General features: G+C 39.8%; 1 protein-coding gene across 2 annotated transcripts in view; it reads right to left on the bottom strand.

The window, feature by feature from the left end:
• Positions 1-26,536, bottom strand: part of pacsin1a (protein kinase C and casein kinase substrate in neurons 1a) — a 35,665-nt gene that overhangs the window by 4,227 nt on the left and 4,902 nt on the right. Inside the window, exons 2-9 of one of the 2 annotated variants that reach the window (XM_032520429.1) lie at positions 22,126-22,196; positions 8,859-8,988; positions 4,631-4,787; positions 4,210-4,445; positions 2,836-2,991; positions 2,234-2,409; positions 659-779; positions 447-553 (exon numbers count right to left, since the gene is read on the bottom strand). In XM_032520429.1, the coding sequence (XP_032376320.1) occupies positions 447-553; positions 659-779; positions 2,234-2,409; positions 2,836-2,991; positions 4,210-4,445; positions 4,631-4,787; positions 8,859-8,918 (1,013 nt within the window). In that variant the 5' untranslated portion in view covers positions 8,919-8,988; positions 22,126-22,196. Of the gene's footprint in view, positions 1-446; positions 554-658; positions 780-2,233; positions 2,410-2,835; positions 2,992-4,209; positions 4,446-4,630; positions 4,788-8,858; positions 8,989-12,913; positions 13,182-22,125; positions 22,197-26,536 lie in introns of those variants that run through there. The other variant, XM_032520430.1, reaches the window with a different exon arrangement.

The raw sequence follows: 26,536 nt of genomic DNA, 5'->3' as shown, positions 1-26,536 counted from the left end.
AAGAGTAAACCTCTACATATGATTGCCCGTTCTACCATGTGAGCTAACCAGGCGCCCCCAGGGGGAGATTTAATGTTTAAAAAAAACAAAATACTGTGGCTCAGCTGGTAGAGCAGGCGCACATATAGAAGGGTTTACTCCTCAATGCAGCGGCAGTGAGTTTGACTCCAAACCCACCTGCATGTCATTCCCCCTCTCTCCCCTTTCATGTCTTCATCTGTATATATATATATAATATATATATATATATATATATATATATATATATATATATAAACATAAGTATCCCCAGTCTCATCTTTCAAGAATACAAATTTGACCAATTTTCATAAAACATAACTTGAATATATACATTTGAACATAATGCATGCATAAAGTAATGTTATAAAATAAGATAACGTGTTTTTCAATGTGATTGATGTGACTGTAAACAAGAGATTGCTAACCTGCTACGGTCACCAGGTGGAGCCACATGGTCTGTGCTCGGAGTGGGTGGGGCTCCATCTGGTTTCTTCTTCTTTGGAGGAGCGCTGGCCTGGTCTGGGTTGTATTCCTGGAGATGAGAGTGAAAAGAAACCCGCGCAAGCAGAATAAAGAAGAGTGGTTAAAGCCCAAGGAGAGGTTGCTAATCCTTGTGTATGAAGGTTTGATGCTGTACCTCAAATGCAGGCCAGTTCATAGGCATCTCAGGGCCGTGGTTGTTGCTGAACCACTTCAGGTCCTCTTGTGTGTTTGCACCCAGGATTGTGCGCTCCAGTTCTCTGTATATTGTGGCATAGCTGAGGAGAGGGAAATAGGACAAATGGTGACGATGAAAGTGCCAGAAGAGACCCGGGGGATGCTGCCAACTTGGCAACAGAACCCACAATGTAGTTCAAATTCTGGGTTGAGAGAGCTCCAGCATTGGGTCATTACAAGACAGAAGTGTCTCCCTGAGTTTTCTGCAGAGGCCCTCAACAGCTGAAGTGTTTGGCCTGAATAATCGTAATAATCCTTTAGAAGGATATTGTTGTTTATGTTGCCACAATTTATGCAAATCTCTGCAACGTGTAATAGATTAAAAAGGGCTTTTCACCTTCAGCGTCATGACCTTATTTACAGGATAAACCAATCTGATTATTCTTTCATATATTAGTGCAGACAGAAAACATATTTATCTACATACAGTCTTTGGTAGAATTAGGCACAAACAGAGCACAACATTTTATTTTCCAAAGCGGCAACATTAAATAAATGGATGCTGTGTTCGATTGAAGCGCACAGCACATTTATTAAAAAAAAATGGAAAATGTTTTTTTGGAAAGACGGGGGTATATTCTTTGTTAAAGGGGATGATATGCAGTACTGTCTATGAAATGTATGCCAAATAACTATTTGATGGTTGAGGAGGAAACAGCACTGGATTTAGTGGTAAATAAAATCCCATAAAATGATATTCTCTTATTCTATGTAGCGCATTCTGGACACCCGCAGATGCAGCTACTCTTTAAACTGAGCTGCCGCATGCATTCAACAGGTGAAGTCATGACTAGTAAAGAAGAGGTGTGAAATGGTGTAAACACATCCAACGTGACTGATGACACCAATCAGGATGAACTACAATCCTCTAAAGATCAGAGAGCTTGAATCATCCATAGCAACCAAAGGGAGGTTTCGTTTACGCTGATGGTCCCAGCTTTGTTTTTACACGCAGGTTGAAAAACAGCCCAGAAAGTGACAGGCATTAAACTCTGAACAAAATTTAGTTTGGCAGAAACGTCTTTGACTGAATAATCAATTAATTAGTGCTGTGAGTCTGAACGCTAATGAGAAATGCATGCCTGGTTGAGATTAATCAAGTTGAAGCCAAGTGTGCTGAATGTGACACAACAAATCACACTGGTCTATGACAAAAATGTGTTTGCAATGTGATTATTTCTAATTAAAAGTAAAAGGTACAGTATGCAATCACGCTCAAAGAGTTTGTTACCCATGTTGCGTGCAGTAATTATGAAGTTACATCAGATTGAGGGGGAATAATGGTGATGCAGATGAACTACAGTGTTGAAGCAGAAGCGCACACACAGATGATGGGTAAAACAGAAGATCTGATCGAAAATGCGAGCAATAAGTATATGAAACCAAAAGGAAAAACTGAGTTTTACATATGTCACAGTCAGCCTGCAGTCAGTGATCTTAAACAGGCTCGTCTACAAAACCCAAATAAAACGGTCAACTTTTTCGCCCGTCTAACCTTGCGTTCTCGGTGAGGTTAAGATGGCGTTTGATGTCCAGCAAGGCCTCCTTGAGGAAAGTGAGCCTCTTGACTTCATGCTGCTGGCACTGGTCAAACACCTGCTCCATGCACTCCATGTACTGCGGGGTGCACTTATTCAGCTCCTCCAGAGACTTCTCGTACTTCTCTTTAGCCTGAGACACAAAACACAAAACACACTGACAACTCAAGCCTCCGTGGGAAAGGAAATCAGCATGATTTAATTATTTCTAATGAAAATCTATTTAATCCTTTACAGCTGGCTTATTTGTAACAACATGTTCTGGAAGTAAATTGGTCTAAAATGTCCATATACAACTTAAATGTCCCTTGAGCTTGCACCACAACTAATCTTTCAACGGTTTATCATGCCGCTGGGGCAATGTTTTAGAATAAATATGTATTTATGACCAAAAACATGACATAAAAAAATACGAAAGCCCCCTGTTTCCTACATATATACATCCACACAATCTTAAACTTGTTTTGTTTTTCTTGACATCACTGATTTTCCACCTGCCTCAAACTAAAAGGTAAAATACTTTTAGCTCTTCACTTGGTTTTCCCGGGCTTGTTCTCACCTTTTGCACATCCTGTTTGCATTTGTCCACTTTCTCGTGGAGTTTCTTCTGCTGGTCTACTGTGACAGAAGCCTCAGTCTTGCCGTTGGCCTCTCGGGCTGCCGCCAGCTTCTCCTCCTTGCAGGCCATGTGGTAGGATTTCTTAGCTGCCTCCATCTGTAGGTCCAAACACAGGCATTGTCAGTTTCTCACGTACATGATCTGATATGACCAAAGGAACAAAGTCACATCAACTCATCTCAAAGTAGGAAGGACCTTGCACACTAGATTTGAATGTGATCAGTATATATACTACATATACGTACATATAACTGCCTGAATATTATGATGTCCTCATATCCAGGATCAGAGCCTTATTTTGCTAATTAGGGTAAAAGATCAACGTGAGAACATACAACACTGCTACTACTTGCTCCAGCCCATTTTTGTTTTTCGATATCAACTCACACGTAGGGAATTCATGTTTCCATGTAGAGTTAAGAAATCCCAGTCAGACTAGTGTCTAATAGGGTCTAAATCCCCTCATATCACACAGGGTCAACCCCGAAGCAACAAACTCAAACAGCCCCTCAGAAAAGCAAAAACAAAAGGTATATTCAATAAACCTTAAACACAGGGCCAAATCAATGGTTTTATACAGAGAAGAAACTACGGTATCTACAAATTGTCTCCCGAAGCTGAAAATTAAAACTGTATACTTGGGGGTCAGATACTTAAAAACCAATGATCAAGCAAATAAATCAAGTTCAAAGATCAGCAAGTCCTGGTGACACTTTATGTATTGCATCCCCTTCCCCAATCATGTGTTTTATCTTTTACCATGATCTTAAGTTTAAAGTAAAAAATTCTGGGAAATGACTGACTGAATGAATGAATGGATATTGATGTGACACAGCTGGACACAAGTCAAAAAAAAAAAAGCACAAGCACAAGGTGTGAGCCAGAAAGAACCAGAAGGCAGCGCATTTATGAAGTGAATACAGCAACAAATTCAATTTCAGGGCTGCACAATTAATCGCAATACGTTTTAGAGTAATATCTAAATCGCAGAGGGCTGCAATGTTTGTTATAGGCAAAATATGTGTCAAACCATTCTGAATTAAGTCTTGTGGGGCTGCAGAGACGTCCCAGGCCTAGAAATGTTATCCTACAGACTAAAGAAAAAAAATCTTGGTTTGGTACAGATCCTCGCAAAAATGACACATCAATTTTGTTATTCTCATATTTTTCAGTGACAATGAGAATTATGCAACAATGATCATTCCCTTCAATATTGTAAATCATATGACAGTAGTATTATCAGTCCAAATAATTGCAATGAGATATATTCCTCATATTGTGCAGCCCTAATAAAGGTTTCTGGAGCCCCCTCACCTCCTTGAGCTTCTTGGCCCACGGTTTCTGAGCCTTTTTGAAGCCTTCCTCCGCCTCCTTGGCCTCTTTGAAGCCACCGATCATTTGCTTGTGATAGGCTTCCTTCTGCCAGTTCTTCACTTTCTCCACGTCTTCGTTCACCAGGTTGTTCTTCACGTCTTGGTGCAGCTCACTCACCTTCTCTGCCTCGGTCATGACAGCCAGCCAGGCTCTCTCCACAGAGCCGTACTGTGGGCCTGGGGGTCGGACAAAATGATTCATCCCAGATAAAATATTTAGAGCAATAACACGCGGCCAAATATTACCAGAGAGCAAACATCAAACTGCGAAAACGGAGCTTTGGCCAAATGAAAGACAGCGTAAAGTACATTCATTTGTCAAGCTATTTCTTTTATTGAACCCATCCGTCCCACATGCTGACCTTTCTCAATGAGCTGTCTCCATCTCTTGGACCACGCGGTTAGCTGATCACCATAGGATTTTTCTATCTTGGCACGTTCCTGCAGACAGCCCATAAGGTCATTGCAGAGCCGATGGCCGTCATCAAATCTCTTGACAGCACGTTTGTAGTTCCCCACCTGAGAACACAGAGACAAACAGGTAGATGGAACAGAAAGAACATCTCTCTTTACACGTGTCACAGAATAAATAAAAATACAAAAATGCATGTCTACATCCAAATATACAAAACAACTGATTAAAAGTGTTTTTTTCTATATCAGTGGGACCTGACTGCCCCGGGGACCTTATTTTTCACCTCAAAAAATCCCTTCATGTGACCACATGTACTGTGTGTTGTCCTGCGCATCATTATGATCATTGTGTTTTTTGTGTTGTATTCTTGTTTTTTCTCCTTCTCATGCTGTATCAGATGCTGGTAACTTTAATTTCCTTGCGGGAGTCATCCCAAAGGGATTAATAAAGCTAAGTCTAAGTCTAAGTCTAGTTCAAATATATGACACGTATACACTTTGAGATGTACTGTATACGGTAAACTTGGGGGAAGAGAAGAGGCAATTAGGTTTTTTATTACTAGTTTTTGAATATGACTTCTGTATGTACAGTATGATTGTGCATTAACCAACACAGTTTTAGTAGTCATGTGTTGGAAGAGTATTAAATATAGTTGTTATAGTAACAATAGTAATAATAGTAATAATAATAAATAATAATAATAATAATAATAAAAGGCTTAGGGTTCTTTGTCCCCAAAAGAAAACAATATATTAATTCTTTCACCATTTCTACACTCTAAAGACAGGTATGTGTCAAATTTATGGTTTATTCTTCACTTATTTTTTTATCTGAATGCTGATAGTAGTTAGCGGATAGGTTTTGTTGTAAGATAACTGTTTCCCGGAAACATGATGTCTTTTCAAAAATCATAATATTTGTGTCTTTAAATCATTTTACACCACAACAAAAAATCAGATGACAGATATAGTATATATGTGTGGGGGGGGGGAATTTTCATGTTTTACACTACCGGGTAAATGTTTGGGGTCACTTAGAAGTTTCCGTTGTACTCCATTATAGACAGAATACCAGCTGAGATCAGTTGCATTGCTTTTTTAATCAGGACAGCAGTTTTCAGATTACATTCTGTGATTACATAATTGCAAAAAGGGTTCTCCAATGTTTTCTCAGTTAGTTTTTTTTCAGATTAGTAAACAGCATGTGCCTTTGGAACATTGGATGAATGGTTGCTGATAATAAGCAATGTAGATATTGCATTAAAGATCACACCCTCCCACTCAGATCAGCTGGTATTCTGTCTATAGTGGAGTGGAATGGAAATTTGCAAGTCAACCGAAACCTTTGACCGTTAGTGTATATGTAAACTTAGGAATGGTTCCCCACATTTATCTCCTCATCGATAACCAAAATTTAATTCTGTGTCTGTCAAAATACACAGATCATTTAAAACTAATTTTAGATCAAGTGTCCTCAAGATGTGTGCCAAACTCCAAAACACAAGCAGGTAAGATGGACATTTCCAAATGGCAACACAGAGACATAAACTCGACTTTCATTTGTTGGGCTTTGGCTCAATTACACACGAGTGGGCTTCTTAACCCGTTTTACCCTATGAAGCATGTTATTATCCAGTACGATTTTAGATATTTTAAAGCATATCTCTAAGTATGTCCAGAAAATTATAAATTGTATGTTCCATTAATTAAACTATATGACATGCTACCCTATTAATGCACATTTTAAACCCAAGCAAGAAACATTCATTTTCTGAATAAAGGTCTTTTTGTTATCCTACTCAGTCCTCCATGACTAGTATTCAAACAAATCCTATTTTCGGCCAAAATTATTTTACTGCCTTTTCTATTAGAAATCTGGCCACCTTAAGCAATACCGCCTTAAAAAAGCAGTGCCAGGCCATGTGGATCCGCCTCCTCAATGCCTGCAGGGGGCGTGAGCTCATGGTGCATGATGAAGGAGGGGTAGTGAGGAGGGGAGAGGAGGAGGAGGAGGAGGAGGAGGGGAGGAGGGGGTTGCTCGTGCCTGTGCATGTGTAGTTATGCAATGACATGGGCTTGTGTTTGTGTGTGTATGTGACTGCTTTAATCCCCTTGAGTGGTGTAATGCAGCGAGACATTCTCAGGGATAGACGGCGAGGTAGAGACAGAAATACATAGAAACCATAGACCGCATGTGCATTGTAGGCTGTAAATAGATGTAGCTGTGTACATCGTCACACACACACACACACACACACACACACACACACACACACACACACACACACACACACACACACACACACACACACACACACACACACACACACACACACACACACACACACACACACACACACACGTGTCTGATGTGTTCGCTGGCTGCAGCGCTGCACTGTGATTGGTCCTGACATGAGCATGCATGTGTGGTCACTGTTTGCGATGAGAGCTGCAGGGAGGCAGTGAGACAGGTGTGACCATCAGAGTTTTGGCCTGTGTGACAGGTTGCCCAGTCACACCAACAACACGCAGGTGGACTGGTGGACACACTTGTTTTTTTCACAGTGTGGTGATTATTTCATGGTTGTGTTGAGTTTGACTGTGTTTCTCAGCCCAGTTGTATCAAATATCAATGTTTCTGATGACAAAACCTGAGAATGAAGTGTTTTTCTTCATAAAGCCTGAGCTGACCCGAGCTTTGTTGCTAGTACACAGCTGTTGTAGGCAGGTGCATGTGGTGAAAGGCCGCCTCAGAGCAAGTGACGACTGAGGCTCTTTGTCTTTGTCTCCGTGGCTACGAGCTAGGCTACAAAGAAGACTCTGTACGGAGGGAATTCATTAATGCTAATTTGGTGAGAGTAAAAAGTACAGACGCTACATCTCAGCCCAGAAGCTCAGAAGTGACGATGGATTGAACTTGATGTTCTGTTTATATTTGTTGTGACGTATCCTGTGATGACACAGTTTACAACAAAAATGATTTAAAATACATATACTGACAAAACATAAGAAATGTCTGCAGCAGGTTTTAAGTTGACACACACATCTTAAACAAAGTAGTACATTGTCTTGATCCCAATCTTAAACCTTTCTACCACCAATGTGTTGCCCTTTTGATGTATAAAATCCTGTTTTTACCTCTTATGAGTTTCCCCTAATGCAAGCAATTGAATTTTAATTGGGTTTGTGTCCAAATAGCAACATATACACCATGAAAATAATTCTTGCATTATTCTCGATGCAATTAGCATTTTCTTGAAAGATAAACAAAAACAAACAAAAACAAATGCTCAAAAGGTTATTTTGAGGTCCTACTTTTGACATATTGGAAGTATATTTATCCTTATAATTCATAACTTAAATGTGTTTTTCTTTCCGGACAGGATTGGGCTTCATTAATCAAAACTCTGGAAAAAGAGTTAAGGAAGGCTATTAAAACACATCTAATTGCTCGAAAAAGTACATGGGAATGAGAATAATGCAAGAGTGTCTGTTTGGATAGTAACGCTTCATTTTCTTTCCCTTTTTTAAAGCTTAATGTGTCAAACTATATGACACATGTATACTATACAGACCCAACTGTGTACAAGTGGTACTATGTATCATAGTCTAGTTATACCGAAGACTGGTTATAGCTTGTAAATAGAAAATACCTACACTGCAACTTTTCAGCTGCATAACATATTTTTTAGCTGCAGTTCTGCTTAATGAGGTGGGGAAATTTCTAATTAGGTCACATTTGAGAAGATCTTAATTTAAAGCGTTTGACATTTCAAGAAATACTCTTGCCATTGGTAGGATAAGAAGATTGATACCACTCTCACATCCATCTGTTACACATACGTACCAACAGCATAGCATAAATCGTAAAAATAAGGCAGATTTCAGAGAGTTTTTATCATACTCCCGGCAAAATGGCTTTTGCTTTAAAGCACAAGGCCGTGTTTACGGTAATTTTTCATATGCCTTCTGATTTGAGTCTCAGTGGGTATCAAACAGCATCGCTAAAACTTCCTTTTTCTGTAAAAACTCAGTGACACTAATCTCATTGTCATAGTTTCTCTGGGGACTCTGGTGGGCTTTAGAAGCCACATCAATACAAGACACAGAGGAGGGTAAGGGCTTGGGTTGCAGGTTGAAAACCCATCAGACCAGACATGACAGTGTTGTCTGTACCTCCCAGAAGCTGTCCATGGTGTCGTCAGCACCTGCACATTCATCGTAGGAGCCAGACATTTTCCTGGATGTGGCAAAGCACTCTAATGACTAAACCTGTCCTCTGCAGCAGAGCTGGGTTCCTCATGCACTGAAAGACACAAAGAGAACAACAACAATGTCAGACAGTGACATTACATTAAACAAATACAGGAACAAAGAAGTACAGAGGACGTGCATGAGCAGACATTAGAAGACAAAGCTAGCCTTTGTGTAACAATGAGGAGAAGCAATGTAGCAATTTCCCCTGGCAACTGAGGAAAACCTTTCAGTGTGAGGGTTTCTACTCGAGACGTTTATAATAATGTGATATAAATAGTCTCCTCCGCCATGCCATGCATACAGCGCCGTGCCTTTAGGAATAAGAGGGGGCATCTTATATTGGCATGTCCTAGAAAAGATACCAGAGAGAGTGGCGCATCACGGCCATCACGCAGCTCTGAACCTTAATCCTTCCGCTGTGCAAATACTCCTTCTTTTGACACATTACATCTGAGAGGTAGTTCAACACACACACACGCACGCATGCACGCACACAATACACATGCTACCTTGTGTATAGCAGGCCAGATTGCACCTTGTGTAATTTTGTAATTGCCACCTTTAATACATATATAACCATTACTACTGTATAGCCAGTCTGTTTAGCTATTTTGCATGTGCATATAGTATGTTTTGTGCGTCATACTTGTCATTTGTCACTGTTTATATTGCACTATATTGTCTATGTTTGTCATATCTGTGAAAACTTTAATGTGTTGTCGTATTGCACCGACAATAATAAAAAGTCTTAAAATGTCTCCCTAAATTGTCGGTTACATTTGTTTCAGAATAAAACAGAACGTAAACCCTGATACCTGATCAATATGCCTACTTTTACAGCTATAGATGTCCTTTAATGATGTGGCTTAATCGCCCATTGCTTTGTAAACCCGGCAGAATACTGTTGCTGCTGGATTTCCTCCAGCGTTTAGGGCAATTTATATTTATTTGTTTGACGTCTGGTCGATATCTTACCACCCTGGTTAAAACAGAAGAGACTGCGAGATGCTTCATCGGTATTGAGCTCTTTTGAAGCTTAATCCATTTTGCTCACATACAGTAACTAATGATTTTCCCTTGACAGAGAGCTCTTCATTGCACTGCAAAAACCAACATGGCTATACAATATACTGCATGAGCCTATTAAAAATAATAATAATTTTTCTGCTCTAACATAGTTTCTTGATGTTAACAATTAAAGGCCGTTGATTGTTATTATCTACTTCTGCACAACCATGTAAAACTCTTACATAACTTTTAATTAAAATGATGAGTTTTTGTAAAATGTTATTAAAAGCACAAAGCAATAATTGATTGATTCCAAGTATGCACAATGCAAACTACGTGTTAGTAAGCATGCGAGATGGAGGTCAGTGCATATGAAGGATGACTCGGGGCCATTTCAGATCAGAAGCTGAGTCTGCACTCTACAGTCTGCTGCAGCACAAGGAATATTTTGGTTCAAATACTACCAGTGCCCTCCGTGCTCTATCCTTCCACTTCCTTCTGCAGTCAAGTGCAAACTCATTCCTGCAACATCCTTCATTCCAGGAATGAGTCATGAAAAATGACTCTCTGTGTTAGGCTCAATGTGAACTGGCCTGACCTCACTTTCCTTATACATAGTATGACAACGTGATTGTCCTTGTGAGAAAAATAAGAAACTAGAGGGTCAGCTTACGAAGGGAAAGTATTTTTACTAGCAGCTCCAGCAATACACTGTGTGTCACAGGGGGTCCACTCATCAAAAATGTTATCAGGGGAACATTCGTGCTCAGTGTGATTGGTTCTGGTCTATTCCTGCTTGCACAGTGTTTCTACAAACCAAGCTATATTTGATCAAAGACCCAGGTTACTGTCACCAGCCATCACACCAGTCTGTGGGGCTTAAACTGTCCAGGCTTTCAGGCACTGGTGAATTCAAGACAGCACACCACAAAATACAAATACCAAATAACTCTTTAATGATTTGGCAATTTTCCCATCAGTGTCTAAATCAGAGACAACTTGAGCTTTTCAGTTGCACTGGGATCAGCAGCAGAGTCATTTTTCTGGTAATTCGTAGCTTTTATTTCTGAAAGGAAGGTTCATAGAATAAAAAAAAGGTTTTCTGTGCACTTTTCTCTACTACCATTATACAATTACAAACAGCATACCGTTTCTCTTTTTGGAAAACAACATTTTACTAAAAAATACTGAAGGTTTTGCTAATCCACAAACTGACTGATATTATCCTAATCCTTTAATCATTATCTATAAAGTAGAGTATAGCCAAAAGTATACATGTCAAAATTGACAAGAATACACTTTTACATAATTGTAAAAATCCTGCTATGAGCACCCTCTGTAACCTTCCATCAGTTTAATGACCATTACCATGAGTGGTATTGGTCTTCTCATCTTACGCTTCCAAAAAATATTCCTTTAAAAATCAACATTCTGGCAAATTCCCCACTAGCACCCCCCAGGAAGGATGATATTCTTTTGGCAGCTGGATGTGGTGAGCACAGGTCATTCACTGTTTATATGTACATGTGTAACCACAGTGACCAACAATAATTTGCCTATAATAAAACCCACTTGCAATGATATCTGAACGTGTGTATAAGTTAAACCCAAACTGACTCATACTTAGTTTACTTTGGGTTTAATTTTTTTGTATATTCTCCATTTCCAACATGGAAAAATCCCAAAAGCAAATTTGCTCAGCTTTGATGACAGTGCTTTCACTTTGTGAGATTAGTCGATGGCTCTCTCCTCAATACATGCAGACACAATCATAAAGACAGCAGAACACACCATCTGCCTCAAATCTAAACCTTATGGAGGTAAGAAAATGTGTTTATATTTAGCTGAAGACACACTGAATGACATATGACATGAAAACGTAAATGTAATGCAAGTAGGCACCATGCAGCTAAGAAGCCTTAAAGTAGCATGGCTTAATCTCAGCAACAAAGAAACACCATTGGTCTAGCAGCCTGTCCATCAGGCCAATCCTCCAATTAGCTTCTACATCGGTGACTACAACACCTGGTGACATCAAAGCCAGTTAAGCTCCGGAAAACAATGCCAGAATCCCAGCTCATAACTAAAACCAACACACCCACAGGCTTGTTTTAATCATAAACTCACACACTCAATAACACACACAACCCTTGATGATGTCTAGAAAGTGCTTGGAGTTAACACGATAATTCCCAGACAGCGGTGCACACACATTCTCATTAATGGACAATCTCAAACTAGGCAATCAGTCAAATCATTCTGAAGCGTGGATAATCATATGAAAGGTGAAAAAACAGTGTCTGAGAGCTGAAGAAGCTTTGGATTTGTGCGAAAAGACAACGTGGACACACAAGTCATCAGCCTTGGCTCACTGGGCTAAACAACATAGAGAAAGAGAGAACACATAACAGAGAAGTCTCAGGTTTGGTCCATTGCAGCAGATTGTCACGTGTCCCATGAGATGGATGGATAAGGATGGGGTGTAGAAGTGGTAAGCCTTGTGAAGAAGGGGCCTATACTTATTGAGATCAATCCCCCTCAGTTACTGAAACACACCCTCCCAACCCCCCCCCCCCCCCCCCCTTAACTAGTGTGGAAGTCTTAGCGAAGACGGAGAATCTTTCCTAATATCACTATTTTTAGTTTCTGCAAAGCAAATTTGATATAAATGGGAAAGAATAATGAAATAGGCCTGCATATGAAGCAAAGAAATACCAAGCAATATTGCAAAGATAGGTAAAATTTAAAAACAGCTGGAATAAGACACATTTATCCGTTTGGATTGGAACTCAATCACTGACCATAACACTTGCTACAGTCAAAGCGCTCCCTTTAGTAATTGACAGTCTTTTAGGAGTCTTTTGTGACTGCAGAGGCGGTATTGTAGCCTGAAGCTGACAAAATACTACAGTTCAAACTTTTGCACATTTGTAAGTAACCAAATATTCTTCTGCACAGTCACTTACCATAGTTGAATCCATCATTGTGAAAGAAAAACAACCTAAAAATTTGAAATCAAACAACTTCTTGAAAAGACTCCTTTGCAGATGTATGAATTTGTAGTCCAAATGTGTCCTTTGTAGCTGGCACTTTGGATGGTTAATGTGTGGCAATTTGTTTTTATTTTTGCAGCATTGACCTCTGTGGCCAAAGTGTACCCAGAGAGGACGATAAGTCTGACCAAACCAGCATGTCTCAGAGGCTGAAGGATAATCCTGCAGTGTGCCACTTGAATAGCTTTAGAGGGGGAGGGGGCTTGCTAGGAAGAAGAGCAAAGGCGCGGATAGGACGGGTGAGACTACGTGGAGAGAGGAATGTTGATACGAAACTGTAATTGTGACATTATAAACTGACAGGATAGCAAATGTTGTTCCACTGCTTGTTTCTGGACGAGGACACATGCATTAGAGTTTGTGCCGTGGTGACAGAAAGGGTATTGATTTCATCGCAAATGCACTGCACTCCTGTGACTTAGTTTACAAAAACACCATTAAATACTGGAGGTACCTGACGAACATGAATACCTTTCCGGATGAGACAAATGGTTCTGACAGAGTCAGAAAGTCCGGTTTTGATAAGCCTTTCAAGCACTGAATGGGAACCACAACAAACATGTACGTAAGCTTGTTACCGTAAGAAGATTTCAGAGAGATGAACTAACTTTACTTCAGCACACTGCCAAGAACTCACCATGTCCTGATGGATTAGACAACAGCATTTCAAAGACGTTGCTGACCTAAACCTAATTTTCAGATTTCTTTCAATTCAGTAATGTAAGGCAGTCATTTAAGTCAAACTTAGGGTGCACTTGAAATTATTGTGGCACGTCAAACATTTTGATGACTCTACTAAAAGCCTTAAGTTGATGTTCCGATACAGTTGATTTACGATGCACACTGGTTGTCTGTGGATTCTGTTTGATAAGCCCAGCATGTCCTCCTGTTCTACTGACTGAGTGAAAGAGGGACACACAAGGAGAAAGACAGAGGGAGGTCTTTCATTGATATATGAGCAAGGAGAGAGTGACAGAGAGAAACTGAGCGAGACAAAAGCGACAGGGAGGAGAAGGGTAGGGGAGGGACGTGACAGAAGCGAGGTGAAGGAGAAGAGGAGGGACGCAGGCTGGGACGAGGTGCAGCGAGTTCAGGGACGAAGCGCGGAGCTGCTTAGACAGCCGGACCGCTCCTGAGTGGAAGAGAGAGCCATGGGGGCCACAATGGCAGCTGAACACATCAGGACAGTGACGTGATTCATCTCTCGGCGCAGCGCAGAATAAGAGGGCTGTGGGATGTTGCCAGGAGACAGAGCTGCCTTGTGCAGACTTTACGCACGCCGTAACAGCTGAGGCCGTCATTAAGCCGCCCATGTGACCGACGCTTTAGACAGCAGCAAGAAGGCTGATTGAGTGACGCAGTGTCAGCTGTCCTTCTCACAGCCGACCCATGGGATGTCCACGAGTATGCGCATGCACCAACCCACCCACACACACTTGTGAAGTGTGGGTGTGAAATAGAGAGGGGAAGAGTATCCTACTGAAGAGGAGAGACTCATTCAAAAAAGATGCAGTATTCTGAGCCATACATAAAGAGGCAGAGCAGTAGAGACAGAGATAGAGGGAATGTGAAAGAAAAGGAGTGAGGGTGGCCTTGTGTTGTATTTATCAGCTGAACGTGTAGGGCCGTGAGCCCTGTTCTCTGCTCGCTGGGGCATGGAGTGTGAAAATCAAATCTGAACTGATGTGTTGATCCTAATAGGGAGCCTGCAACATAATTTAGTAACAAAAAAAAAAACTACCCTCATCTTCTCTCTCTCTCTCCCTTCCATCAGCAAACTAGATAGATAGATCGTCTTTATTGTCCACTGGGGGTATTGTTTGCACAATCTGTACAGGGCCTCACAAATGTACTAACACTACTAGCCTAATCAAGAAAGTAAAGGCCCTGAAACAGCCGTACAAGTAGACAGATGTTTTTAATTGTTAAGAACCACTGTGGTGTGCAAAACAAAGAAACTGAAAGGGAATGAACACTGATACAAGCAAAAAAGATTAATGTGTTACACATGTAGTAATCCGTGCAAAGAAAATGCTCAATGTAAACAAGTACTTGTCAAAGTACATCGAGTTAGTTACATTCCACCACTGCATGCATGAATGGATGAGGGTGGGACTTATAACCTGTAGTAAGACTTCCCTTACAATCTGTCTCCAACAACAAAACTCATCAGATGTTCTGCAGATGAATGTCTTCATTAGAACAGAACAGCGACTGATCAAACACACATTCCAGTCAGATTTGTAATAACCCCATTTAATGAGCTACGAGGTATTTTAACAAAGCAACCTGTATAAAAAAGGCCTTTGCCTGTGCAGGACAGGCTAGCAGTGTGGGTCACGATTTCAAGCCACCAACACAGGATGACTCAGCTATCTGATTAGGAATGCTTCTAGAAGTGCTGGATGCATACGCAGAAAGTTACTGCATCCTAGTTTGTTCCTTCCTTCCTTCCTTCCCTGTTGTGCATTTTCAATCTACTGTATATCTATTTTCTTAACTGTGTGAGCTAGCCAGGTATGCTATTGCTCAGCTACCAGAACAACAGACCAAACTCTAATTCATCAGCACTCGGCTGTAAATAACAAAAATGAGACATTGCTATTCTATTGCATTCATTTCTGTAGGGAAATGTCTCTCTCTCTTCCTCGCCCACAGGGAGGTCAGAGGTCATGGTCAGTTACGGGTCGTATAAAGCTGGTAGGGATTGAGCATTCTGCCTGTCATCTGAAACCCCATAAAACGGTTTGTACTCTGGTTCAATCTCCAATATCTCCTGTAATTCAAGGACTGTCCAATGCCACCGCAGCGGTGAGGTAATGGCTTGGCACTATGAAATGGGCTTAGAGTACATGTTGCCAACTAAATGAAAACAAAGACTAGGTATGCACAATGTTGCTTGAGCAGTTTATCAAAAATGATTTCTTATAATGATTAAATGTATCGTAAAGAGAATGAGCCCAATGAATCAATTAATGACCTTCAGGAAAGACAATAAAAATGGATGAAAAAGGGCATATTTCATCTTCCACCAGGACGTCTGAGAATGTAACGGTTGCCAGGAAAAAATAATAATACTCAAATGGGCATAACACTGACTTAGACCTTTGGCTGAGAGAGATGGAGAACTGTGTGGGCATGGATGGGCCTTGTTTCATTTAAATCTAGTACAATGAAACCTGTCCTTGCTGAAGGGAATGTCCATTCAGCAAGGACCGCTGAACAAGAGTCTACACAGCCATGCTAGTGGCTCTGGGAGGCTGTAATGAGCTACATTAGTTAACGTCATGCTCACAACGACACAATGTTAACACGCCTGTTAATTTAGTTGTTAACATTTGCTAATTAACATAAACACAAGGTACAGCTGAGGCTGATGGGAAAGGCATTAGTTTGGAACTTGGATGATGGTGTCAGAGGATGGAGTTAGAGGATCACAAAAGTCAACACAATTTATCCCAAGGGGGACACAATGATCCGCACAAAATCTCATGTAAACACATCCAATAAATGCTGAGACATTTCATTAAAAACTAAAAATGTAAACCTGTTGGTGGTGCTCAAGATAAAGTCAGGTTGGGGGGAGGGGAGGAGGAGGTTGTCACCAAATCAGTATCCTTTATTCTCTGGGGACCATGAATTTACTAAATTTCACAGCAATCCAAATACTTGTGGAGATATCTCTGTCTGGACCGTAGTGGTGGACTGACCGACATTGCCATGCCTAGAGTCACACAGCTATTACAGCTAAAGACTTAAACTAAAGTCAGTCTCACCTATTAACTCTATAATACTCCTGAGACACAGAGTGATACAATTTGGCAGCTTACATCAAATAATTTCTGTCTCTTAGTTCCAATCCTTTCCTTATTATAACCTCAATTGTCTTCTTGCTGGCAGTTATTATGCTCCTGTAAATTTCAATACTGCAACACCTCTCAAAGTACTTCATCTAATAGTAATACCTGCTAAAGGCTGTAAAACGCCTACTAAGAATAAAATGAGCTCCTCAGCCGGATCCATCAATGAGCTGTAGTCACAATGACATGACTCCCTGTCTCTCTAACCTTGTTTACAACTACAAACTGGGCACAGTGTAGTCAGAACTTGAAGCCCAGCTCAATGACTACACAGCGAGTTTGTTTAGAGTATTTTAGTTGATAGGAGAAATTTAATTTCCAAAACAGCAGTGAGTGGGTGGTGTGTGACCGTCCAATCAGGTCTAACATGGGTTTACCTCGCAGTGAAACAGAGTATTGATCATCTATTATACAGCCTACTTGAAAAGTACGTTCCAACAGAGGAGTGAAGAGCGAGGTGTCATAAGAGATTGTGAGTGGTAAAAGTTATATTTAATATCTGCCTAGACAAAATTAAGAATATTAGCTGCTGGGGCATTTCCACTACTTGAATGGGCAAGAAACTCTCCCTGTTGAACAATCAGTACACACTACGGGCAGAGGCATTGAAAAATATCTAGCTCACTGACAAGAGTCAAAGATACACGACTGAGTACATACAACTGTTCTGACATTATTATAAATCCCAAGTTGCATTGCAGTGAGAAAACAGAGAATCCCACATGCGTAAATGCTTTCCTGCGCTGCTGATAAAGGGCTAATAATAGTTTGAGCATCGTAGAAATAGGTACTCTTATTATTAAGCAGCTCCATATCAGTTTCTAGGTCAGTTTTGGATTATTTCAGCCAATGTGGGCTCTGACTGATATCTTCTTTGCTAAGGTTCATTAGTACTGATTTCAGCATGGATCTAGGGATGACAATGTCACTTGGTTGGTCAGTCCGACACTTTGGCCCAGACAAAAATAGCTCAACAGCTATTGGATGGGTGCAATGACTCTTGTACAGACATTGACGTTCCTCAGAGGATGAATCCTATTGACTTTAAAAATTGACTTTTCTTTTACATCATCACGAATGTCATGACATGTTGTTCAGGTAATCTTTCCCTCTGGATGAATTGTAATAACTTTGTTGCTATACATTTCCTCAGCGTCATCATTAGGTCAAAACTATCATTTATCCAATACTTTGCTTTATGACCAAATAGCTGCAAACCAAATTCCCATCAGCCTCAGCTGTACTTTGTTTGTGTTTAGGGCTAATCAGCAAAAAGGGTCAATATTTTCATCAACGTGTTATTGTATTAAACCTTACACCATCAACATGGTAGCATTGTCATTGAGAGCATGTTAACGTGTTAGCATTCAACCGGAAACGCCGCTGTGTTTAAGTACAGTCTCACAGGCTGTTTAGACTGAAAACACGATTTCTGGAACTGTAAAATTCTCCTGGGGCCCACTGTGTTTCTTGGTCTAATGTGAATGTGTGCATGTAGCTACCCTGTTTAACCATCCATTTCAGACACAATGTGAGGTGATATACAATAAATCCTTCTCCAAGTACAGATAAACAGTGAGAGATCCCAGAGAGCTGGAAACAAACCGAGGGACAGAGAGAGACAGAGACAGTCAAACAGAGAGACAGGAAGAGACTAGTGAATGGATGCCGACTGAATCAATCTCAGAATTTGGCTAATTACGCACACGCGCACGCGCACGCGCACGCGCACACGCACACGCACACACACACACACACACACAGTGTCCCGAGCGCTGCTGCAGTGGTTATGTAACTATCATGCCTCATGCCACAAGCCTCCTGGTGACAGTGTGGTGAAGACGGGGAAAAACGGCAAGGGGAGGGTTGAGAGAGAGATGGGAGGGAGAGCAGGGCAGAGGAGGTGGGGGGACAGACATATTGTGATGGGTGGTGATGAAGGAATGAAATGCAGACATGCAGCAGTGGCTGTGAGATGGAGCGGAGAGGATGGAGGCTCTCCAGTTTTTCCTGGTGTCCAGACAGAAAGAGGGAGCAGAGGAAGGGAAACCGTCAATCTGGAAATGCTGCTCTTCAAAACACACCAGCTTTCCGTTTATCTGCCTGATGCTGCACTGAATACTGATGGGCTGCCTTCATATGCAATGTCTGTACTGTGTGTGTGTGTGTGGTGTGTGTGTGTGTGTGTTTTTAATAAGAAGTAGGTAGAATGAGATACAAAGGGCTACAGATTTGTTCCAATTAAAAAGGGATGTACATTGTATCTCAAAATATTTCAAACAAAATCAACCGAATGTTTATTTAAAAAAATTAATTTCAGGCCCTATCAAGAGCAGAACATAATAATGTATTTTACTGCTAGAAAGACTACTTACATAAAACTGGGCTGTCTATGCAGTAGAATGGTGAAAAATCTCATGCTCCTATAGATACTGACTACCAATATACAGTGATTTGAGAAAGTTTACACACCCAGGCTAAAGTTGATTAAAAGGATGAATAAAAAAAACATATTTGGGAAATTGATCTTAAAGCCTTGGTAAAAAAACTTAGAAAAATCCAACCTTTTAAGGACACCAATTTTCTTTGTGAATGAATAATTTATTGTAAATAAATAAATGTTCTTCCTGAAAAGAAGGGGGGCATAAGTATACATACCCCTATGTTAAATTCCCATAGAGACAGGCACAGTTTTCTTTTTAAAGGCCAGTTATTTCATGGATCAGGATACTATGCATCCTGATAAAGTTCCCTTGGTCTTTGGAATTAAAATAACCCCCCATCATCACATACCCTTCACCATACATAAAGATTGGCATGGGGTACTTTCCATAACATCATCACTCAACACAAGTCAAACCAGCTATTAAGCTAACTGAAATAAAACCATGCCAATCTCTAGGTATGGTGAAGGGTATGTGATGATGGGGGGTTATTTTAATTCCAAAGGCCAAGGGAACTTCATCAGGATGCTAAGTATCCTGATCCATAAAATAACTGGCCTAAAAATATGCCTGCCTCTATGGAAATTTAACATAGGGGTGTGTATACTTATGTACCCTGTATTTTAAGAAAGAACATTTATTTATTCACATTATTCAGTCACAAACAAAATTGCTGCCCTTAAAAGGTGGGATTTTCCTATTTTTTTAATTAAGGCATTTAGGGTGTGTAAACTTTCTCAAGCTACTGTACAACTCCTTCAAAGTGCCGCTACAAGCCAATACATAAACAAAGTAAAATTGTGTGTCACTGTGTCAATGCAATGAAGACCTTCTATATACAGTTAAATATGATCATGATAACAGGAAACCGACAGGATCATAAAAACAACAACACCAGTTTGCCAAGAGATATATACACTGAATGGCAAACTGAATGACTAAAATCACCTTACATCCCTATTTATACCCACCTATAATATCTAGAGGCCATTTAGGTGGAGTAACACTATGTGCCCAGAGACTGAAAACCTCAAATCAGATCTGAGTTGCAAAAATCAAGACTACACTCGCAACTGGACAAGCACTTGTTTACGGTGAGAGTCAACTCAAAGAAAATAAGAAATCTGACTGCTTGAAGTCCTAGCTCAACACTTAACAGCAAAAAAAACTCCAGACTATATCACACTTACCATGACATACCAGTCATATTTATTTGAAGCAGTCTTGACAACAGATATTGCCAACTTATCTTGGAGAGTGATAGATTGATATGTCTAATCGGGAGCCAAACTAGTGCTGCTGGTTGTCAAATAAAGAAGAAAAATAAATAAGTCTGGTGTAAATGTTTCCATGTAGGAGTTGGCTAACCACCCTGAAGGCATACTTAAGCAAAGCCTGGGCAACCTCCCCCGCTAGCATTAGAAAGAAGCAGTGATCGACTCTAAATCTGACTTTAAGAAGTTAGAATATCATCATCCTACTTTCTACATTTTTTACAGGCCATGCTGCCCAGTGTGGCTGACAGATAACAAATCAATCAAACAAAATGGTCGGTTGGTTTTACTTGATTGCTTTCTCTTTAAGCATCATTACTGGCTGTGCTGCAACCACAGCTCATGATTGAAACTGAAATTCTACTTCTTTTTCCTTAAAAGAGCTGTTATTTTGGATATAGCTGTTTATTACAGATGTATTGTATTATCACCTCAAAGACTTGCTTCTCAATACATGACTGGATAGAGACTTTACTAAACTAGTTCATATATTTTGTGATTCTTAAATAATGGCATGTTGATATTATGAAAATACAGAATCTAATTGGTAGATATTGTCCTTAATTTAAAAAAAACAAAACAAAAACTAATTAAAAACTAAAAATTCCCGATCTGATGAGAGATATTGTGGTTATCTAAAAAAAAAAAGAACCCTAAAGAACCAAAACATTTTTGCAAATGCAAATGGCAACATGATTTCAACAGTTTATTTGTGGACCTAATGTGATTAGAGCACAAAATAATGTCTGGACAAAACTAGCAGGTGTAATATTGCCGCTAATGAGGATATTTTAAGTTTCGACATACTTTGCTTACCTACAGTGTAAAACACTTTATTCAGGCTTTATTCTTCTGACCCAGCTTTCTCTCCCAGTCCAGACTGCACAGGATCTCTGGAAAATCCTTAATGAACTGGGCCATCGTGTTCTGATGAGCCTTCTTACACATTCAAACATCTGCTTAACCTCTCTGCTGCAGTAAGGTTCTGCCACAATAATGCACACAAAACAAAGATATCAAACGAAGAAATCAATAATCACCCCTTCTGAGTCCTTATTCTCTCCAGTGAGATCTGCTCTTAGTTAGGCAATAAAAAAGGTAATTTCTGAGATAACCCCCTCTAATCACAAACCCAATTATTAAGAGAGTCTCAATGGTATTGCGACGCAAAGAGACTACAGATCAGTGGATACGATCGACTTTATTTCCATCCTACAGTAGCGTTGTAATCCTATATGTAATGTTAATCATGCAGCACGCGCTGATGCACAGCGTAAACCACAATTCAATAAAAGAGTCTCAAATGAGAAACAAAAATGACCTCCAGTGTACTCCCTGACAGACTGGAACACCCTCATGAAATATTAACACCGTTGACAAACAGCTATTAATTACCTCAAGTGGTGTGTTTAGCATTATACATTATACAAAAGGTCCTTAAAAAGCACTTGAAGGCACTTCTGGAGAACACGTGAGACTAAATGAGGATCGGGCAAAAAGGAAGATTTTGGAGAACAGAACGCACAAACAGGTACAGTACAACTCACCTTCTCCACCAATGGGAGGTCAGGTTTCCATAAACCTGAGAGAGAGCTGTTGGTCCCCTGCAGGAGATTACCTGTGGAAATAAAATATGAGATGTTGGGGTGAGTCTTTAAAGCATCAAGTGACGGCAACTTTAGGTGCTGCTAAATTACTCTTAACAGAAATATGAATGGACAACACTTGTCAAAACACCAATTATATTAACAAAGGTGGTTGAATTCGTTGAATGTTAGTTAATTGGTTAGTGTTAATTCTGCAATGGTTTGTGAACAGTGTACGTCAGCAGGCAATATATTTCACGGATACAAGATGAGCAAATAGTGGAATGTATGATGTATTCACATTCATTTTAAAAAGTGTAACCTTTCTACGGTCACTTAGACATAACACATTTTAACAGTATGCAGCCCACACAGAGCCCAGAATTCAACACTTACTGCTCACCAACACATTTCCAAACTTTACACAGCAATATAGATATTGTTAGATGTATATTAGATAGTAAATTAGATAATGAACTTTAGAAAAAGATTGTACCCTGATTATGGCACAACTGCTGTATTTGGTTGTATTATAATTGATTTACTTCATAACTATTTCTTAACATTACATACTTTCTTTTTAGCTAGAGCTAATATTTTACTTGGATTTACTGCCTCTACTGACAGGTGCCTGGCCACACCTACAGTATTTCATTTCTTTGTGGTAATGTCTGAAGTTCTACCGTGGACTACCGTAACATTTTTGTGAAAAAAACACCTTGGTTACCTTGTTTCAAGCCATTCTAGTGTGGTATAGAAAGTCTGCAGGAAGACTCGATTTATGCCAGTTTTCATTGATATTCAATGAGCTGAGCTGCTTGACTCTGATTGATTAACATCTAGCCAATGAGAGCCTGGCTAGCAGCATCCTTTACCCAGCGCAACTGGGCGAGCTCATGAATAGTAATGAGCTCAGGCAACAGGACGTCAGACTGACCAGCTTTGTAATTTGCCCGATTTCTCTGCTTTTTTTTCCCAGTGGCTAGAGCTGGCAGATGAGGTAGCAGTTCATTTTCACATTCATGACATAACACAAATACATATGAAGCTAACATATGAAAAAAAAAAAAAAGGTTTTGTGTGGCAGGGCACCTTTAAGCTAGTCTGATACTGCTCCATTGGGCAGTGATTATGGGGCGTGTTCCAACCATAGACCGTTCTGGTTCCAACCGAAGGAAAGAAAATTCCTTTGCACTCATTGGATAGACCTACAACCAATCAGAGCAACGGAACTCAAGTCAACTGTCAACAAAACTTAACACCAATGAACATCGTCTCCATAGCAACCACTTTGGGCCTAACTTCCAACTTTTAGACTTGTTTGTAGCTGGAAATATCGTTTGTTTCGTGTAAATATGAATGTAGATAATGTAAGTGATAGTTAAATGCTTGCTACAGGTACATTCATCTAGTGATGAATCAGTGCTAGTGATGAATTGGCCCTCCCTCGCTTCAGTCTCTCTCCACCATATAACGTTACCGAGCTTTCAGGCGGTCGTTGAGGCTCAATCTAACTCTGCCATTTTGTACAGCTGTTTGTAACATAAAAATAAAATGGATTAATGAACATTTTATTTCTATAGTTTGGAGCTGACTTTACCAGCTGACTTCTCTGTTGAAACAGACGACGTCTCTTACGTTCTGAAACCATTTGAACAGCTGAGTCGAGGTGACACCAACAGCTGGCTTATGTTGAGCTGAGATGGGCCGGTTGAGGATTTTAAAATGAATGCTCTGTTGATATCTTCTATAACAGACGCGATGGCAATGGATCCTTAGAATGAATTCTCCAGCACGGATTAAGTCCAGACCGAACTTCCCGACCTTGAATGATGTGGGCGGGGCTAAGATCGGCTGGCATCCAGGCTACCTTTAAGCTGCTATGTCATAGAACTTAAGCTAGCCTACTATGATTGTTAAATGACATGTTTACATGCTGGTCCCCCAGTGGATAATAATGTAGTGGCCTTTTTTTCTATATTAATTATTACAATGTTGGTGCTGGTTTGAAATGTTACATAAAACAAACCTAGACTCTGTAAAAAAAAAAGAATACGTGCTTTGATTCTCTTTGAGACTTCATTACTGCAAAAACAATCAATGAATCGACTGACAGAAGATAAACGGAGATAAATTGGGTCTTCTTGCAGGTTTTCTATACAACGCTAGAAGGGCTTGAAACAAGGTAACCAAGGCGTTTTTCCCACAAAGTAATGAAATACATGTGGCAGAGCACCTTTAAAAATAACAGCTTCAAAATAACATTTATGCTACGCTGACTTGTTGATGACTTGCTTGGCCAGTGAACAGTCGACAAATTAATCAGTAATGAAAACAAATCGCTAGCTGCGGCTTCAGTTTCAACATCATGCTTGTACCAGTATACGGCCATGTGGTCATGGCTTTGGTATGGTTCATGAAAAAATAACCAAACTGTTCGGTTCGCTTGTCTCGGTTCGGAGCATGTGTGTGCTGCACGGTTCGATGCATGTGCAATTTAGCCTTGAGCCCGTAAAGTGTGTTTCCCCACCAAAACGTACAGCAAAAGACCGTGCAAAACATTTCAGACCATACTGCCAACCTGTACACATTTTAACATCAATGTACCCTACGCTGTAACGTGTTTTCACTCTAAGTCACTGAAATGTGCTGCTGTTTCAATCCTGTTGGCTCTCTACAGCAGGTGGGGCTGCTCAGTTCCCCCCGCAACTGACGCACGCACACACACACACACACACACACACACACACACACACACACACACACACACAAAACGGAGATGAGACGTACACAATGACCTAAACTGGGGACAACTACGCTCGTTATTTTGAGTGCAATGATAAGTTAAAGTCCAATAAGTTCTTTATCAAACGTGTGAATATGTGGCCCAGCGCAGTATAGGAAATTAACTAACAATAAAAAAGTACATAATAGTACACAATACAAAGATCAACAAGCCACTGACGGACATGTTCAAATATGATTTATTCAATAAATTCTTAATTTTTATCTCAAATCCACCAGCCATTATCATATTATACCAACATTTGCATTATCATGAGCCTTTTTGGTAAGGTACCTAGGAAAACTCAGCCTAGAGTAGTTTTATTATCCCCAAAATAAGTTTCCTTTTTATTTTTAAAGAACTAGATTAAAAAAAAAAAACATAAAAATTGGCATTTTTATATATTCTGACTTATTCAAAAGACTGAGCTTTAAGAGTTCCTCTCATTTTCTTTTAAAAGGATAACATTTTTATGAGAGCTACACTGAAGTTGGAAGTTTGATAAATGAACGTGACTTCTATTGATATTCTGTAATATTTCAATTTTTGTGTGCTAAAAAGGCACATAAGTTCCTGTAGATGGTAATACACATTCTCTTTTTTTTGTCAAATAAATGAAAAGCTTGTTGAAATCATCAGTCTTCCCTCTTGCTCCCTCAATGTGCTTAAAGTCAGAGTACAGGGAAATGGACAGGTCCAATGCTACTCTTTGTTCTTTCAAATTAAGGCTGAAGACCTTTCTTTTTGATGTTGCCTTTCTTTAAATAGTTGTTGATTTTCTATACTGAAGTTGCATTTTTAAAATTGTATGACAATCTTATATGCTTTTATATTTTTAGCTGTTTTTTACTGCTCTTTAATGTTTAATTTCTTAATCGTTTCTAACTGCTTTCTAATGTTTTATGTAAAGCACATTGAATTTCCTTGTTGCTGAAATGTGCTGTACAAATAAAACTGCCATGCCTTGTTTAAAATGGTCACCATTTTAGTTGATCTATTGTGTTATTTTGCTAAAATTTGCATATGAGCACTAAACACACAGTGAGGCTGAGGCTGATGGGATTGTGATTGCAGGCATTTGGTCCTAATCTTAAGTATTGGACAAATTGAGATTTGGACCTGAAAATTATGCTAGAGGAAAAGTCGGGGCCACTAAAGTTATTGCAATTCATCCGGAGGGGGAGATGAATGTCTGAACTAATTTAGATAGCAATCCATCAAATAATTGTTGCGGTATGTCAGTCTTTCTGTAGCCTAATCAGCAGTTAAAAACTCGCATGCCGATTTTTCAAGCTTTGCAATGTTTTCTAACATCATACACTTCATCCAAATAACTCACAAACCTATCATTGTGTAAAATATATAGAACATTTAAATGGGAAAACCTCAGATGAAATTGTAATATTGTAATACCTAGACGTTCGGTGAAGAAGGTTGATTAGGTCAATGAGGACTTCAATTCAGCTTAATCTGTCTTTGAAAATGTGAGTGACATGAGTTATTTGTATTTGAATCCGTCTGTGTTTTGTGGTCATGTATGTAGTGTGACTGAATCTTTGTCCCTGTCTCTCCCAGTGTGTGTGCTGG

The sequence above is a fragment of the Etheostoma spectabile genome, chromosome 7, assembly GCF_008692095.1.
Source record: "Etheostoma spectabile isolate EspeVRDwgs_2016 chromosome 7, UIUC_Espe_1.0, whole genome shotgun sequence".
Classification (NCBI taxonomy): domain Eukaryota; kingdom Metazoa; phylum Chordata; class Actinopteri; order Perciformes; family Percidae; genus Etheostoma; species Etheostoma spectabile.
This window is presented reverse-complemented; position numbering and strand designations above follow the sequence as displayed.